The 17,013-nt window shown below is 37.5% G+C and overlaps 1 protein-coding gene across 2 annotated transcripts; it reads left to right on the forward strand.

Annotated features, from left to right (window-relative positions):
* Positions 1-8,950: 8,950 nt before the first annotated feature.
* On the forward strand, positions 8,951-16,891 carry LOC141908009 (NFX1-type zinc finger-containing protein 1-like). 2 transcript variants are annotated; one of them, XM_074797771.1, is made up of 5 exons: positions 8,951-9,059; positions 9,622-9,782; positions 10,872-16,063; positions 16,152-16,358; positions 16,436-16,891. In XM_074797771.1, the coding sequence occupies exons 2-4, from the start codon at positions 9,634-9,636 to the stop codon at positions 16,340-16,342; spliced, it is 5,532 nt and encodes a 1,843-aa protein (XP_074653872.1). In that variant the 5' UTR covers positions 8,951-9,059; positions 9,622-9,633; the 3' UTR covers positions 16,343-16,358; positions 16,436-16,891. The 2 variants fall into 2 exon arrangements, with proteins under 2 accessions (XP_074653872.1, XP_074653873.1); XM_074797772.1 differs by having other exon boundaries at positions 9,053-9,153.
* Positions 16,892-17,013: the final 122 nt, after the last annotated feature.

Raw genomic sequence — 17,013 nt, forward strand, 5'->3', positions numbered from 1 at the left:
TCCGGTCATAACAAGGTCTTTTGGTCCTTATACACAGTGAACTATATAATAGCCATTCGGCTAAGGGAATTTCTAATTTACCACTAAAGATATGCTTTTTTATCTTTAATTTCTGATGAATTCAAATAGTGACGAATTCACCACATCTGAAATTCTACTCATGTAGATTTTCAGGCTCCATATGAATATTGTTCAACTGACTATTAAAATATAGCTAGTATGATTACTAATTAATGGTTCGCTTAGATACCTAGAATTTAATTAAAATTAATTCAATGTAATGAATATAAGTGAAACTTATTCAAAATTGCACAGTGGATGAGACGACTGTATCGCGCAATGTCATCTGCGTCTATTTGGGCCACATGTGTGTGTGGGATCTGTTGAATCAGTTAGGTTTTGGGGGATTCTAGGTTAGTTAAGCTAGGTATCAAAAGCTCTGATGCAAAATTAGCAGTTTAAATAGTGATTAATTCTTCTCGTGTAGAAATTTAAAGCCCCATATGAAATATTGTCCGAGACAATTTCAATTATAGCTAGGACATTTTCAATTAACTTATAGATTAGGTATCTAATTCAGCATCTTCATATAAGGTAAAAGTGCTCAAATCTAAACCATAGGGGTTGATAAGTATAATTCAATATTGGTTGATATATAAAGAATACTGGGTATGTTTTAACTCTGTCTCTTGTGCGTGGGATTTATTGAATCTTTAAGGCTTTGCAGAATTCTGGATTTGTCGAGTTGTGGGAATGATTCGAGGTTTCTTAAATCTGTAGAACCATGTTACTTATAGGATCAGTGTGCTCAATGCTGGCAGCGCACTCACTCTTCAGTTAGTTATATTATCATAATTACAAAATCATTGTATATATTAGGAGCAATATTTAGAATTAATGAAATGGATTAGAATACCATTCACTGGGTACAGATGTCGCCATCTGTGGGTAGAAAACATCTCTTAAGTTTATTAACTGACGATGAAGTAAATTTGATAATACGAACATGGTTTAGCTGACAATCGAAATATGTATAGGCCAATATTACTAGCAGGTTTGCACTGTATGATGGGCCTGGGTTTCAATAAAAGACACATCAAGAATTTCAAGAAGATAGAAGAGAAAACAGTTCAAAAACGATTTGATAAGATTGATTTTGCATTACTAAATTTGTTGTAACTCTGGTATTCCTAGAGATGACTATAGATGCTTTAGTTGAATTGTTGTTAAACTATAATAATCAACCATTGCTTAGATATTTAGAATATAGATGAATTACTATATGAGTTGAATTTCATAAATATCATTTAAGACTATTATTAAAATCTACGTATCGATCCACGTTGCTGATCTTATATATGAATTGACATGATAATTATGATCAGTGATATTCCAAAGGATTTTCTGCTCAAAAGGTTCTGCTCTTTTCTTCAGCTTGCCGTTTCAGACTGATTGGAAGATAGTTTGAATGAACCGGAATCAAATTTCCCAATTATGTACTTCGATTTCAGACATACTCGAGAAAAACTACAATAAACTTTTAAATATTAGACAAATTTAAACGGTGAAAATGACAAAAAAATTAAACTTAGACAAAATTCTCCCACCTTGTAAACTTTCGGACTAGTTACATGAAAAAAAGACCAAATATTGTAAAATATAGTTATTTCCAAAGTCTCGATGTATTAAATTAGGCAGAAAAAAAATAGATAAAATTATTCAACCTTGTAAACTTTCGGACTAGTTACATGAGAAAAAGACCAAATATTGTAAAATATAGTTATTTCCTAAATCTCGATGTTTTCAATTAGGCAGAAAAAAATAGATAAAATTATTCAACCTTGTAAACTTTCGGACTAGTTACATAAAAAAAAAGACCAAATATTGTAAAATATAGTTATTTCCAAAATCTCGATGTATTAAATAAGGCAGAAAAAAAATAGATAAAATTATTCAACCTTGTAAACTTTCGGACTAGTTACATGAAAACAAGACCAAATATTGAAATATATAGTTATTTCCAAAATCTCGATGTATTAAATTAGGCAGAAAAAAAGTTAACCCCAATCAGTCACTTAATATGTGCTTTGACTATTTAAACGGTGAAAACGACCAAAAAAATTGAAGTTAGACAAAATTATTAAACATTGTAAACTTTCGGACTAGTTACATTAAAAAAGACCAAATATTGTAAAATTATCTTCAACAATATAGTTATTTCCAAAATCAGAATTAGGCAGAATAAAAGATTGTTTGAATGAACCGGAACCGAATTACCAATTATGTTCTTGGACTTAAAAAAAAAGATCTGTAAGAACGACCGCCGATCACGCAACTATATCTGTACTTCGATTTCCGATTTTGAAAAAAACCGCCGTATCGCTCCCGCCAGGTGTGGTAGGTTTGTAAGGGACACCAACTCGAAAAGTCAAACGAGAGCTTGAGGTCAACAACTCATCAAAAATCTGCCAATTAGAGAAAACAGTGCACAGAAGCCAACCGACTTAGGAGATCCTCGTCGATGATGAAACCAGCAATCATAAAAGGTAACTTGATATACATGGAGTTATTACGATGATTTCTAAATATCGTGATTACAGGATATATTTATTTACTCATTGCAGCTAAGTTTCAACTATAAGAAAGAGACTAGCTTAAAATCGACTACTCATCTGAAATCTACGGATTTGAACAACCCACAGAAGAATCAAACTCATTAGATGGAAATTACCGGTATATAGAAATTTCAGGCCTCATATGAATATCATTTGATAAGTGATTATCATCGAAATCTATTTACCTGTCCACATGGCTGATCTTGGAACTTTTATCTTTACTAGTCTTGCACCTTGGAGTAATAAATTTTTCAAATGATTACTCCAAGCTTAAACATTAATGAAATAGTCCTACTACTGCAATTATTTATTGGGGTTTAAATCGGCAATTGACGTCAATGAACCTAATTCTGATTTTGGAAATAACTATATTAACTAAGTGAAAAACACGGTGGCTTGTAATTTGAAATGACATGTAAGTTATGATAAATCTGTCTAAAATGTTTTGCTTTCTTCACTTTGTTTCAGTCAAACTACATCCCGGAAATAATGGCCTGAAGAAGACACAAGTAGACAAATACCCATTGACCCATTTGCTGATGAAAACTGCAGAAGCCCAGATGAGAAGTTTAGGAGCCAGCGACGGATTAATTACTCAATGATGGAATCTTCTACAATTGGTGGTTGATGTCTATAAAACATTTTATCAGGAGCAGCAGAGATGATAGTGCATCTTATAAACACTGATTCGCGCAGCAAAGACAATGGATTATCTTATAAAATCTGATTCAGGATAAACACCGAAGCAGCAAAGACAATGGTTTATCTCATGAACACTGAGATCTAGCAGCGGCAAAGACCTCTGTAGTAAAGTTTTGATTTTTTTACTAATATCACCCTTTTTCAGACCAGTCTGATAGGTAACATAGTTTTAAAAATTTACCTGATAGCGTGGAATGGAGTATGAAAATAGTTGTTGAGTCGAATATTGAAAATAGTTAGATAATTAGTTAGATAATTAGGTTCCTTTGGCCTGAGAAAGGAACTCTACGTTTGAATATTTCAATATAGAGAAAACTATTTTATAATGAGTTTGTAAAAAGATGTGTCATGTGTTTTGCAATGTGACAGAAATATCCTTCTTAGAGTCTAATAAAAGCTAAGCTCCATTTATTCACGATATTGGTCTTTGATCTTAGGTTGATAGATAAGTCGAGTTGGTTAGTCACTAGGAGTAAATGGTCGCGTCAAGCGCCTAGTTTTGAGTCGTAGGTCTGTTGAGTTAACGCCTAAACTGAGATATAGTTTCAACATGATATTGTAAGTTTTATTGTGCTTACCATAGTTAAACAGAGTCAACACAGTGGCTTTGCCCTGTAGATAAACTTAAGTTATTGATGTTATCGATTAGTTACCGATTGTATAATTATGTTGATGTTTTCGAAAGTGGAAGAAAGAACGTCAGAATAGTTAGTATTTAATGCCAAGGTGCTTGAAAGTCGGGGCAAAGTTGGCAAAATTCTAGTTTTCAAGTCAAAGTAATGTTAACGAAAAAGAAATTAAGAATGATAAATTGATACTCCAAGATTTCTGGTGTGAATCAGTATGTTTCATCTGTAGTTTTAACGCTTTATGTTAGAGACTGTTATTGTAATACAGTTCACGTGTTTGTAAATTAGGAACTTACATGATGATTCCTCGATTAAGATATTATTGTTGTGTGAATAAAACAATGTACATTTTCATCATTCATGTTGAACCTTTTCAGTTGTTAAGTTTTATAGCAACAATTTCACTTTTATGCTTATCAGTCGTTCATAAAATACTGATTTAATTAAGGCCCTGTTGAAAATAGAGGATAACTTGTGGATGCAGTGCTAATTGGTCAATCGTCCAAGCTTTGTTTTGATTATCGGTTTAACCGCGTCTGTGTGGGGCCTGTAATGTCTGGACAAGAAGAATTTCCTTTATAATAGTTTGCAGGGTTTGATCTAAGGAATAAATGCCATTCGACCGCAGGGCAAGCATAATATGTAATATCGCCCCCTCAACGTGCCCTACATGAGCAGTCCGATTGTGACACAATCATCCCTTGCATCGAGTGGGATAAAAGCTTTGAGATATAGAATTACACAAGCCCGGTGGATGAGCGATAATGATTACCTACTTGCCCTAATGAAAATATACTTGTCCCGGGCAATTGAACTAGTGCTTAGATCAGACCCTGCTTTATTTCAAATGTAACATTTGTGAAATAAGCTAGTTGATAATGTTTGAAGAAATCTCTTAAAGACAAGGAAAATTTGGCAATGTTTTTAGTTTTCTTGTAATAAGTAAGATTAATTAGTTAACCTTACGCTCTCCAGAGTGTGAGTGAATTTGTAGGTGTAATGTATTCATGTTTTTATTCTGAACTGTTTTTAAATAACTCATTAAAAAAACGACATACATGTTCGTCATTCATGTTAAAACTTTTCAATTGTTCAGTTACGTGTATTGCAACTTTTTCACTGTGGTGCTTTTCAGTGGTTCATAAAATACTATTTTTATTAAGGTCCTTATGGAAAATGGAGGAGCAAAATAGAGGAGCATTCTCTTGATTAATGAGGATATATGAACAGTATTAATCAGTAAATTGTGCTAGCTATATATGGACTCTAAAACCATGGCTTAAATATGTCTATATGGGTCCTGAAATATCTGCACGAGAGCACCTCAAAAAATTATTGAATCTAACTTAATTGTAGATATCTAAGCAATGAGTTATTACATGTAGTAATTGACCTAGCTGTGTTAAAATTGACAGTTGAACAATATTTATATACTCGATTTATCTCGCTGAATGCATAGAAGAGAATGCCTCCAAAATACTTTGCATTAAATGTAACATTTGAGAAAATAACCAATTTGATCATGTCTGAAAATCTCTTAAAGACAAGGCAAAGGTGGCAAAACTCTAGTTATCTTTTAAAATAATGTTATTGAAAATTAAATCAAAGACTGTTTAAAATCAAAAACGAAATGTTCATGTCAATTGTTCTTCAAACGCGCTGAATTAAGGTCGTGTCGATTCTAGTTGAGCTTTTTCTTGATAATTAAATGTCATTTGAAAAGTTGACACGGTAGATTCATATTTCATGAAATATAACAAAGTGTCGGTTATATTGACCTCATGAATTGTCAAATTCATAATCTTAGACTTTCAGACTAGTCCAATTTTCTGTGTTTTATGGATAAAAGTTTATAATTCTTTGTGTATTTTTGTTATTTTCCTATTGATGCAAATTGTATAAAATCAGTAGTAGTGGAGATGTATTGTATATTAAAACTTCGAAATACTTTACATGTTACTTTTGTGGTTTAGAGTTATTACAATTTCATTCATAGTAATAGAAATAAAATTACTATTAAAATTTGAGAAAATAAGCTAAAAGTTAATAATATGATATGTGAAAATAAAATGATGTAAAAATGTAAATCAGATTGATTACTTAATCCTACGCTTTCAAGAGTATTTGGCCAGGTTTATCTCTGGTTTTAGTGCGGGGAGCCATGGACTCGAGAGTCCATGGTTGTAGGCCATAGACGTTTCTGTTTTAGATTCTATGGTTGGACCATGGATGTATAAACTCTAGTTTATAGTTTATACATCCATGGTTGTACTGTTTTTGAAATACAGTCCACGTGTTTGAGGAGCTTACGTTATAATTCCTCGAGCACAAACCTGGCATTTTGTATGATTGTTGTACACTGTATGAGAATAAATATGATTGAAATTCTTTATCTGTTTAGCTACTCTGTCTGCACTTTGTTAGTTCACCAGTCAGTGGTTTTTTGTTATCTTGCAATCCACCTCTTTTTTCAAACCAATATTCCCACCAACATTGTGCGGAGACGAGGATGTCCGGAAAACATGATAATCGAATATTGGCAATACAGCTTACCTTCAACCCGGACACACTAACACTTGTTGACCGGTTAGAAGCGAGTGTTGAGCTGCCGAAGAGTAATTACGAAATAAGCAATCTTTTTGATTGTCACTAAAGCCATCGGGGGCGGATCCAGACCGTATTGCCCAATACATTGTTCGTACGGTCTAAAATTTAAGTGCCCTTCGGCAATATTTTGTGACGGCATATATATTTCACCACCCGCTAATTTGATATTTCCACTGATGATCGGTTTGATTTTTATATACAGAAGCAGAGTCCTGAATAGTTAACTTTGCCTTTAAAAGTGGCACCCAGTATCCTTCTTTTGGTGTTAACATTACATGATTAATTACATGAGATTTGTGTTTCTCTTGTAAAAATCATTGTTTTTATTTTCTTCATGCTTTCGGTAAATATAGCCGATGACCTCCTGATCGTCTCTAAGGTTCGAACCCAGTAATTAATTTTACTGATACTGATTCAGAGTGGTCCTGATGCTGAATAGAGGATGTACAGGGATGTCCCGGGTTCAAACCCATCAATTACTGTGATTCAGAGTTGTCGTGATGGATAAAGGATGAACAGGGGTGTCCCAGGTTCGAACACAGTAATTAATGATACTGATTCAGAGTTGTCCTGACGTTGAATAGAGGATGTACAGGGGTGTCCAGACCGTACAGTGCTGCCGCTATGCTCATCGTTAGCGGGATTTTCATACACTAACTAAAGTCAACTCTGGCAATCGACGTGCTGTCTCCGTGACCTTAGCTTGCCAGAGTTGACTAACGTTAGTGTATAAAAATCCCGCTAACGATGAGCGTAGAGACAGCACCGTACGGTAAAATGTTGATATCTTAACAAAAGTAATTACTGATAACTGATTCAGGACACCCCTGTACAACCTCTATATATTCAGCATCAGGACCACTCTGAATCAGCATCAGTAATTACTGGGTTCGAACCCGGGACACCCCTGTACATCCTCAATTCAGCATCAGGACCACTCTGAATCAGTATCAGTAATTACTGGGTTTGAACCCGGGACACCCCTGTACATTCTCTATTCAGCATCAGGACCACTCTGGGTCAGTATCAGCAATTACTGGGTTTGAACGAGTGGCCCTGATGCTTAATGGAGGATGTACCGGGGTGTCCCGGGTTCGAACCCAGTAATTACTGATGCTGATTCAGAGTGGTCCTGATGCTGAATATACAGAAGATGTACAGGGGTGTCCTGATGGCGAATCCTTTCTAGTTTGACACCGTAACGTGGTACATGTATATTGTTCTCATATTCGAGAAGCATGAATTGGTCAGTGGTGGTCAGTGATGGTCAATTTATGAATTCTCAATATTTATGGCGAATCCTTTCTAGTTTGACACCATAACGCGGTATATAGTTTTCAAATTCAAGGAGTTTGAATTTGTCGGTGGTGGTCAGTGATGGTCAGTTTATGAATTTGCAATGATTCTTCAGTAGTTTGAAAACAAACATGACTTGAAAAATTTCCGAAATTCGAAGTCAAGTGGTCAGACTCGGGGATATCTCAATTGGTCAGTTTCTGACCATCATGGTGTCACCATTGTGGTCTATAGCTCAAATGAAACATGTGGAACCGACGAATGGGCCCAAAAGCGTAAGTCATTTCCTGAGTTATGTGATCCAAAAATGCCCTAACTGGAAAAGGCAGTCTCTCAATTGGACGAAACCAAATCGGACAGGACAATTAAAATTTGGGAAGGCCACAGGCAGTGGTCTTTCTACGAAGCCCACGCGGTGAGCGTATTATTATGAAATCTTTTTTAAACCACCATGTACCACGAAGTAATAAGCATCGTTGTAAGCACTTGAAACAGCCATTAACCACTTGAAACTGTCAGATCAAACATCATACCGCATCCCCGCAAAGAGGGGTAGTTCAGCAAACCGGGGTTTTCATTGGCCTCTCTAGACTACCCCGCCAGTACGGGTAGCCGGAGAGCAAACCGGAAAACTCATAATGCATCAGAGTCGTGAGCCTCGGGGTGCCCCAGAAACATAGGAAAAGTGCCCATTTTGTAAATGCCAAGCCTTTTTCTGCCTCCAATTCAAACGCTAACCTGGCCCTGCGCCTTTTGGCAGATGCGGGCGCTGTTATGCCTTGGTCTCGTCACACGTTAGTCTTGAAAACCAGTCCGCTTGTTACGGGTTCCCTACCGCTTTTTGGGGAACGACGGCTAAAAAAGCCTAGTATTGAAATGAATAATGAACTTAATGTGTTGCCCTTTGCACCGCACGTAAGAGATTGGACGAAAAAACAGCTTAAATGACATTTATCTCACTACACACGATAACCAGCCACGATTCAATCATTTTTAAAATTTGACCTAAAATCTGCGAACATTGCACAACGATTTAGAGGTTGAATGTGTAGCAATGATCTATAAATACAACACGGCTAAAATAAACAATACGCCGATGTTATGCTATACCGGGTAGCGGGAAAATCCCGACGATCGATTCAATGCACTGACTAATAGAACTACACAGTCGCTAAAAAATACTGAAAGGTTTAACGCTTGTGATCTGAATGTGAGTAAAATAAGCCTTGAATATTGTGTTCATTTGCTGTTTTGTAATAGGTAAAATAGATTGACTTATTGCGTAGAGGTAGATCGAGATTGAGGTAGGCTACTTTCCTTTTTGAAAACGTAGTTCTTTTCCCTTTTTCAGTTAACGCCTTGTAACGAAATGAATAAATTATGTATATTCGTAATACGATGTAGCTGAAACGAGGTCTAATTAGGAGCTCTTCATTTAAAATGCCCATCCTGTATTTTCAGATTGAAAGCTAATAATATTTTTGACACCCGTCTTATCAAAATCAAATTTAGAAGCCAGGCCTAGAGGGGAGAATGTTTGTTGACCATTTCCTCTTTGACTTTTTGTCCAGATCTTCGCCTAAGGCATTCTTTAATCACAAATTTACTTGTGTTTACTTACAAATGTAATTCTGGACTAACAAACACGGGGCATTGATTTGAAATTTCAAAAATGATCGTCTTGCCTTCACGTTGGTGAAAATGAAAATGGAAAATCGATCCTGATGATTGATACCTGATGACTGAATCTCTTGGTATTTCATACTTTAAAGGAGCGTGAACCAATGAATCAAAGGAGAAATGATAGGGGTAACCGAAGGGGAGGTGGAGCGAGGCCTAGGGTGAGAGACAATGGAGATGATCTACAAAGAGACCACGGAATGAGAGGCAGAAGACAAGACCAAGGCCGTGGAGGAAGAGGTGGCAGGCAAAAGTACGTGATAACCATCAGGCTCAATTTCACACAGTTAAAACCTAATGAAAATTAACTTATTCTAGATATCTCAGTTGTATGTTGGCTGATAAGGGCCACGAAAATGTTTCTTAATAGAAAATAATTTGTCGATTTGAAAAAATGAAATTCCATCAAATTCAAAGCGAAAATAATTTCGTCTAAACTGAATTTTTCGAAAAATGTTCAGAAATGAAAATAACTCCGCCATTAAGAATAAATCACATTCAAAAATATATGTACCTATAGATATAATTTCGTTATGTTAAATAATCGCCTTCGAAATATATTTGTGAGTAAAAACAATTCCATCTCAATCGAGATATTTACCCGTCTGAGATATGTTTGCTGTAAAAATAGTTTCGGGGTTTCCCATTTATGCGCGCTTATTGATTGTGCTACAACTGGGGCAGGTCTGTTTGTAGCATATATCATAAGGTACAATTGATGCAAAATACAATTAAACTGCACAATATTTTGTGAAGGGAGACACTACCAAAAATAGTTTCAACTATTATATTGATGTAAACTGCAATGGAAAATTCCAGGAGGATTTTTTTAAATCAATGGGAGCAGCTTCATTCACAGTGGTTTAAGCAATAGTTTGGGCTTTAAATCAATTAAAGAAGGGAGGGCTAATTTGGAATTCCTTGATATTCGTGTCTTGGAGCAGAACCAGATGGGAGCACAAGGAGTATGTGTTGCGTCACAATTGTTTCCCTTTTCACGAAAAAATGTCACCTTTCTGCAGCTAAAGAGAGTTTTGGCCCAATATCCTCTTCAACTATTTCTGTGTCACTCAGGTAAGTGGAAATATCACTGATATTTCGCAATTTTCCAGACCCCAATTTAAGCTTAGCGCCTACAGCACTTGCTTGGTGTGGATACTTGCCCTTTTTAACAGTATGCTCTTTTCATTTCTTTGTGCTCCTGTCAAAGTCTGCCTCTGGACCCGCCCCTTTTTTGAACAACATTGTCTGGCTATACAGCAGGCAGGCTGTACTTAGGACATCGGTAGCACACTGCGTTGTCCAGATCTAATTTCTCTTTATAAATGACCTGTTGTTTCAGTGTTAGAAGACGTGATGATGTGCAGGATGATGAGGATGTGATCGACTTGGATCAGCGCGAGCCTGCTTTTCATCAACCGCCACTGAATAAACAATCAAGATTTCGAATTGGATGGAAGAAACTTATGGAATTGAAAGTAGCCGACCCTCAAGAGATTGTTATTTATTTGAATGGCAATAAAAAAGTATTCACCGAAGATGTTTTAAAGAAAGAGTTGTATAAAGATAAGCCGGACTGGATACCATTGGTGTTGTCGATTTCACTTAGAGTGTGTGAGGCAACAGCAATACCTGAGAGTGTAATCGAATATCTGACCACTTTGGCCAACTCTGATTTCATCAGCAAGAATATGGGCATGCATCTGATGAATATGACAATGGAGAAAAGTGTCGATAGACAAGAAAAGAACAAAGAGACATTGATACTGGCCATCAGACTCTTTCAGGAGTTGTTAACACGCGTACCGACCCAAGCTTTTCAAGCTATGTTTGCGATGTCTGCTATGCTCAGTCACATCCTGACATTTCTGCGTATGAAAACGAATATAGTCGATGAGGAAATTGAATCAGGCGTTGAGCTAGTGCAGAAAATGGTCGAAGATCTTCACCAGAAGGAAGCCGAAGTTGTAAATGAAAATATGAGCAAATGCCGAGTCAGTAATCAACAAAGTGACACTCCACCCGATGACTTTCGCACGGTTTCATTGATTCCACAGCCAAAAGACCTAGATCTGTATGAAAAACCATTCCTAAGGGCAAATATAGCCCGTGGTCGTTACGATGACGTGGATCATTATCTCGATGTCAACTTTCGTTTATTACGTGAAGATTTTGTCCGGCCGTTACGTGAAGGTATAAACGATTATTTGAACCCGAGAAGAAATCGTCGCCAGCAACACATCAGAATTTATGAAAATGTACAAATTCTTAATCCAGTCTGTGGTACTTCTGGATTGAATTATAATATTCGCTTCAAGGCTGACCGATACAAAAATGTAAAATGGGAAACGAGCAAGCGGCTGTTATTTGGCTCATTAGTTTGTTTGTCGAGGGATAGATTCAAGACTATCGTCTTTGGAACTATTTCAAATCGGGATGTCAAAAAAGGTTTGCCGAAAGGAGAAATTGAGGTTCGATTTGAGGATTTTCATGATGAAATAACAAAGGCCATTCGGAATGCGGAGTACATATACACCATGGTGGAAACGTCAGCATACTATGAGGCCTACCGCCATGTCCTAATGGGACTTCAACGTATTGAGAATCTGCCTTTCGAAAAGCATATTGTAAGATGTGAGCCCGATATTAAGCCACCGAGGTACATGAATAGAAATACCGAATATGACATGACAAGTCTATTGACGGAAGATAATAAAGCTCATATGGTTTCTATGTATACTGGGCAGTATAACATTAGACCTCTTGATGATAGAAATTGGCCTACACCTGAAAAGATTGGATTAGATCAGTCTCAATGGGATGCCTTGAAGCTTGCACTTACAAAGGAGATTGCAATTATACAAGGCCCACCTGGTACTGGAAAAACATACATTGGCTTAGAACTGGTTAAAGTTTTACTTGATAATGCAAACGTGTGGCGGAACAACGTCGAGAATGAAACCATAAAACATCCAATACTTATTGTGTGTTACACAAACCACGCACTAGATCAGTTCCTTGAAGGAATTCAAAAATTCAACAACACGGGTATAGTGCGTGTTGGTGGACGGTGCAACAGTCCTTCATTGGAAAAATATTTGCTGAAGAACTTGAAACACCGTCTCCGCGAAAATAGAGAGGTTCCCCGTGCTGTTTTTGTTGGACAGCAACAGGTTGTTGAAGACATGCGTTTTCTAGAAGATGAAATTGCAGATGCTGCTAAGAAAATAGCGCTAGTTGAGGAAGGAATACTTCACGAAAAGGTGCTTGAACACTGTGTACCTCCAATGTTGTACGAGCAGTTACTAGATGGGCCTGATAACGACGTTGACCTAGAGGCCTGCATGATGAAAGAATGGCTAGGCTATGGGACAGTGCCAATCTTTGACCAAAGGAGAGATGGTGTGGTTGAAATGGAAGTTGACGAAGAACAAATTGATGATAACGAGGAGGAAGGTGTAGATATTGATGATGAAGCTAATATGCTCGAGAGACAACGGATTATAGACGAACTTAGAGCTGAAGACTTTTTCCCCGTCCAAGAGAGACATACAGAAAGAACAGTCGACACAAGTATCCTGGGTCTGAAAATGGATGAAATCCAGAATCAGCAACGAGCCGACAATGGGTGGCAAGTCCAAGGTAAATCAAGATCGCAAATTCAACATCATTTGAAACGACAGTTGCAATCACAGGATATTATGACTGATGCTCAAGTAAATCGTGTTCGATCTCTCTGGCGGCTCCCAATCGCAGAAAGGTGGAGGATGTATCGGTCATTTGTGCAGAAATTCATTAAAGCAAGCAATGATCAATCCAATGAATTACAACTGAAGTACAGCCAAGCGGCAGAGAGAATGAAAGAAATTACATCTAGAACAGACTTGATGATCCTTCAAAATTCTAAGATTATTGGTATGACAACGACTGGCGCTGCTCGTTGTCAAAGACTTCTTCAAGAGATAAAGCCAAAAATTGTTATCGTTGAAGAAGCTGCAGAGGTTCTGGAGTCACACATCATAACGTCGTTAAGTGAGGGCTGTGAGCACCTAGTATTGATAGGCGATCATAAACAGCTTCGTCCATCTGCAACTGTTTTTAAACTTGCAAAGAACTACAACCTTGAGATATCGTTCTTCGAACGAATGATCAACAACGAAGTTGAATATAAATGTCTGTCATATCAGCATCGAATGCGACCTTCCATAGCAGCGATGATGTCGTTCATCTACCCAGAGCTACGCAATCACATTGAAGTTCAATCCTATGAAAATATAAAAGGCATTGTTTCAAACGTGTTCTTTATAAATCATAAACAACTTGAGGCTACTGAAGATGAACTTCAAAGTCACTACAATGTCCACGAAGCTGAATATATCTCCAAGCTATGTCGGTACCTGATAATGCAAGGATACAATAGTAATCAAATAACAGTGTTAACTCCATACAGCGGTCAGCTTCACCAACTCAAACGATTCATGCCCAAACGAGAATTCGAGGGCGTACGAGTTACATTGGTTGACAATTACCAAGGCGAAGAAAACGACATTATTCTTTTGTCGCTGGTAAGATCAAACAAAAATGGCTCGATCGGATTTTTGAAAATAGAGAATCGAGTCTGTGTTGCACTGTCTCGTGCGAAAAAAGGATTGTACGTCATCGGAAATATTGACCATCTGGCACTTCACAGTGAACTATGGAGTAAGATATATAACCATGTTCAAAAAGAGCGCATATGTGGGCCGGCATTGGAATTATATTGTCAAGTCCATCCGGAAGAAGCCCACATCATGGCTAAAGATCCAAGTGACTTCTTTAAGGCACCTGAAGGTGGATGTATGAGGCCTTGTGACTTTCGTTTACAGTGTGGTCACCAATGCCCAAAGCCATGCCACATAAGGGACAAAGACCACACAAAATATATTTGTCGAAAACCTTGCCAGAAGGTCATATGCGACAGAGGTCACAGGTGTACAGGAACTTGTGCTGAAAACTGTAAACCATGCAAGAAACCTGTGGAAAAACAACTTCTGTGTGGCCACAAAAAAGTTGCTGAATGCAATCTAGAACCGAAATTTGTAAAATGCTCAGAATTCTGTAGAAGAAAACTCGATTGTGGGCATGAATGCCAGAAATTCTGTAGTCAACCATGTTCAGATACTAGAGAATGTACAAAAAAAGTTGCTAAAACATGGCCATGTGGACACAAACACAGCGTACCATGTAATACGAATGTGCTCAACAAACCTTGTCCTACAAAATGCAAAGCTGGTCTTCAGTGCGAACACCAATGCGATGGAACCTGTGGCACTTGTTGGCAAAGTAGAATCCATATCCCCTGTAAGAGTAAATGCCAACGGTCACTTGTATGCGGACATTTATGCAAGGTTTCCTGTACAAAGCATTGTCCTCCTTGTACTGATAAATGCAGAAACAGGTGTATGCATAGCAAGTGTCAGAAGTTATGTGGAGCCAAATGCGTGCCATGTAATGAACCATGTACCTGGTTTTGCAAGCATTACAAATGTACAAAATTGTGCCACGAATTGTGCAATAGACCGCAGTGCAACGAACCTTGCAAGAAGCGGTTGAGAAAGTGCGGCCATCCGTGCATTGGACTATGCGGAGAGCCATGTCCAAAGCTCTGCAGGATTTGTAATAAGGATGAAGTGCAGGAGATTTTCTTTGGCTCAGAAGATGAACCGGATACAAGATTCGTTCAACTGGATGATTGCGGTCATGTATTGGAAGTGGAAGGATTGGATAGGTGGATCAGTCAAGGTGGCTCAACTGAGGCTAACAGCCGAGTAATTCAATTACCATCGTGCCCAAAATGTAAAACTCCCATACAGCAACACCTTAGGTATGGAAATATCATCAAGGAAAAGGTTTCTCTGATTGAACGAGTGAAGGAAAGGATTTTGGGTGCAGAGGCCGAGAAACAACAAACTGTTAATCGATTGCTCCGTGAATTGAATACAGTTGACTTCAAAAGGTTTGCCGATCGAGAAAACATGAAGGACGTTTTGAATGGTGAGATGATTACCTTGCATCAAATCAATGTTATTCACAACCAATTGAACATAATGAAAGCGCTGAAGAAAATGACAAAGCAAGTGACTGACAATCTGAAAGCTTCACGGAATGAATCGGCAGACATTATATCCAACTTATCGACTATAGAAGAAAAGCTTCTTCAAGTTCGTGATCAAATAAGTGATCAACAATTGGAAGATTTTAGCATCGAAACAACTCGTTGGCAGTTGTACATACGTGTTTGTGAGTTGGCGCAGAAGAAAAACGAATTGAGGTTCCAGTTAAGCGTTGAACTGGGTGACGAATTAGTTAGAACTGAAAATACTTTGACCGGTAACAGAAGAATAACCGAACAGGAGGAAACAGACATAGAGACATTCTTGAAGAAATTGAAGAAAGCGATTCCGAATAGTGGTCTTGGAATAAGTGAAGCTGAACGGGTTCAAATTGTTCAGGCAATCGGTTTGGCAAGAGGACACTGGTACGCGTGTCCAAACGGTAACTATATTGAATGTAAAATTTTGCATAAAAACAGTATACATGTGTATAATGTGAGCTTTTTTCGCTCCTTTATTTACTCAAACAGGCCATGTGTATGCTATTGGTGAATGTGGTGGTGCCTCACAACTCGGTAAATGCCCAGAGTGTGGCTCTGCAATTGGAGGTACTCGACACACGTTAACTGCTGGAAATCGACATTATGGTCTAATGGATGGTTCTAGTTACGCCGCATGGTCTGATCAGGCTAACATGGCGAATTATGAATTGAATTTCTAACATGAAGCTTGAATAGGTAGGTCCATATTCATTCGTTTTTTCCAAACACTTTCGAAATTAAAAAAATTAAGTGTATGTCCTTTTTATATTTAGCTGTTCGGGGGAACGTAATTCAACAAGGTGATTGAATATTCTGTCGTGTGTAGCTCACTGGAGGATCATGATTCTACGCGTTTTAAAAGAACTTGAGCTAGTGTTCGACATTTCGATGATTTTAAATAGAATACATGATATTGGTTCTTCTCTATTTATTCAATTAGTATTATATGTTAATCTTATTATTATCATTATGCTTAATCAAATAAATATACGGTGGAACCTCGTTATATCGACCTCAGATATAACATCGGTTATTACCAACCTAGAATGTTGTCCCAAATAGGACAATTATTATTCGCACTGCACATATAACGAGCAGATTTTCTGGTCTCCTGAAGTTCGTTGTAACGAGGTTTCACTGTATATCCATGTACGTGTACTTTATTGGAATAAATGTGGATTGTGATCAGTGTGAGATTTTTATTCTTATGTACATGGTTTGGGAATTTTCACATTGTCCTTTGGTTTTGGGGCCGATTGCATTCGGTAAGCATTTATTTTAGAAAATGAAGAAGCGCATAACACGAACAGTTTGAGGGGTCCTTGGAGCTCGGCTACATGTAGTCCCATTG

The sequence above is a fragment of the Tubulanus polymorphus genome, chromosome 7, assembly GCF_964204645.1.
Source record: "Tubulanus polymorphus chromosome 7, tnTubPoly1.2, whole genome shotgun sequence".
Lineage (NCBI taxonomy): Eukaryota > Metazoa > Nemertea > Palaeonemertea > Tubulaniformes > Tubulanidae > Tubulanus > Tubulanus polymorphus.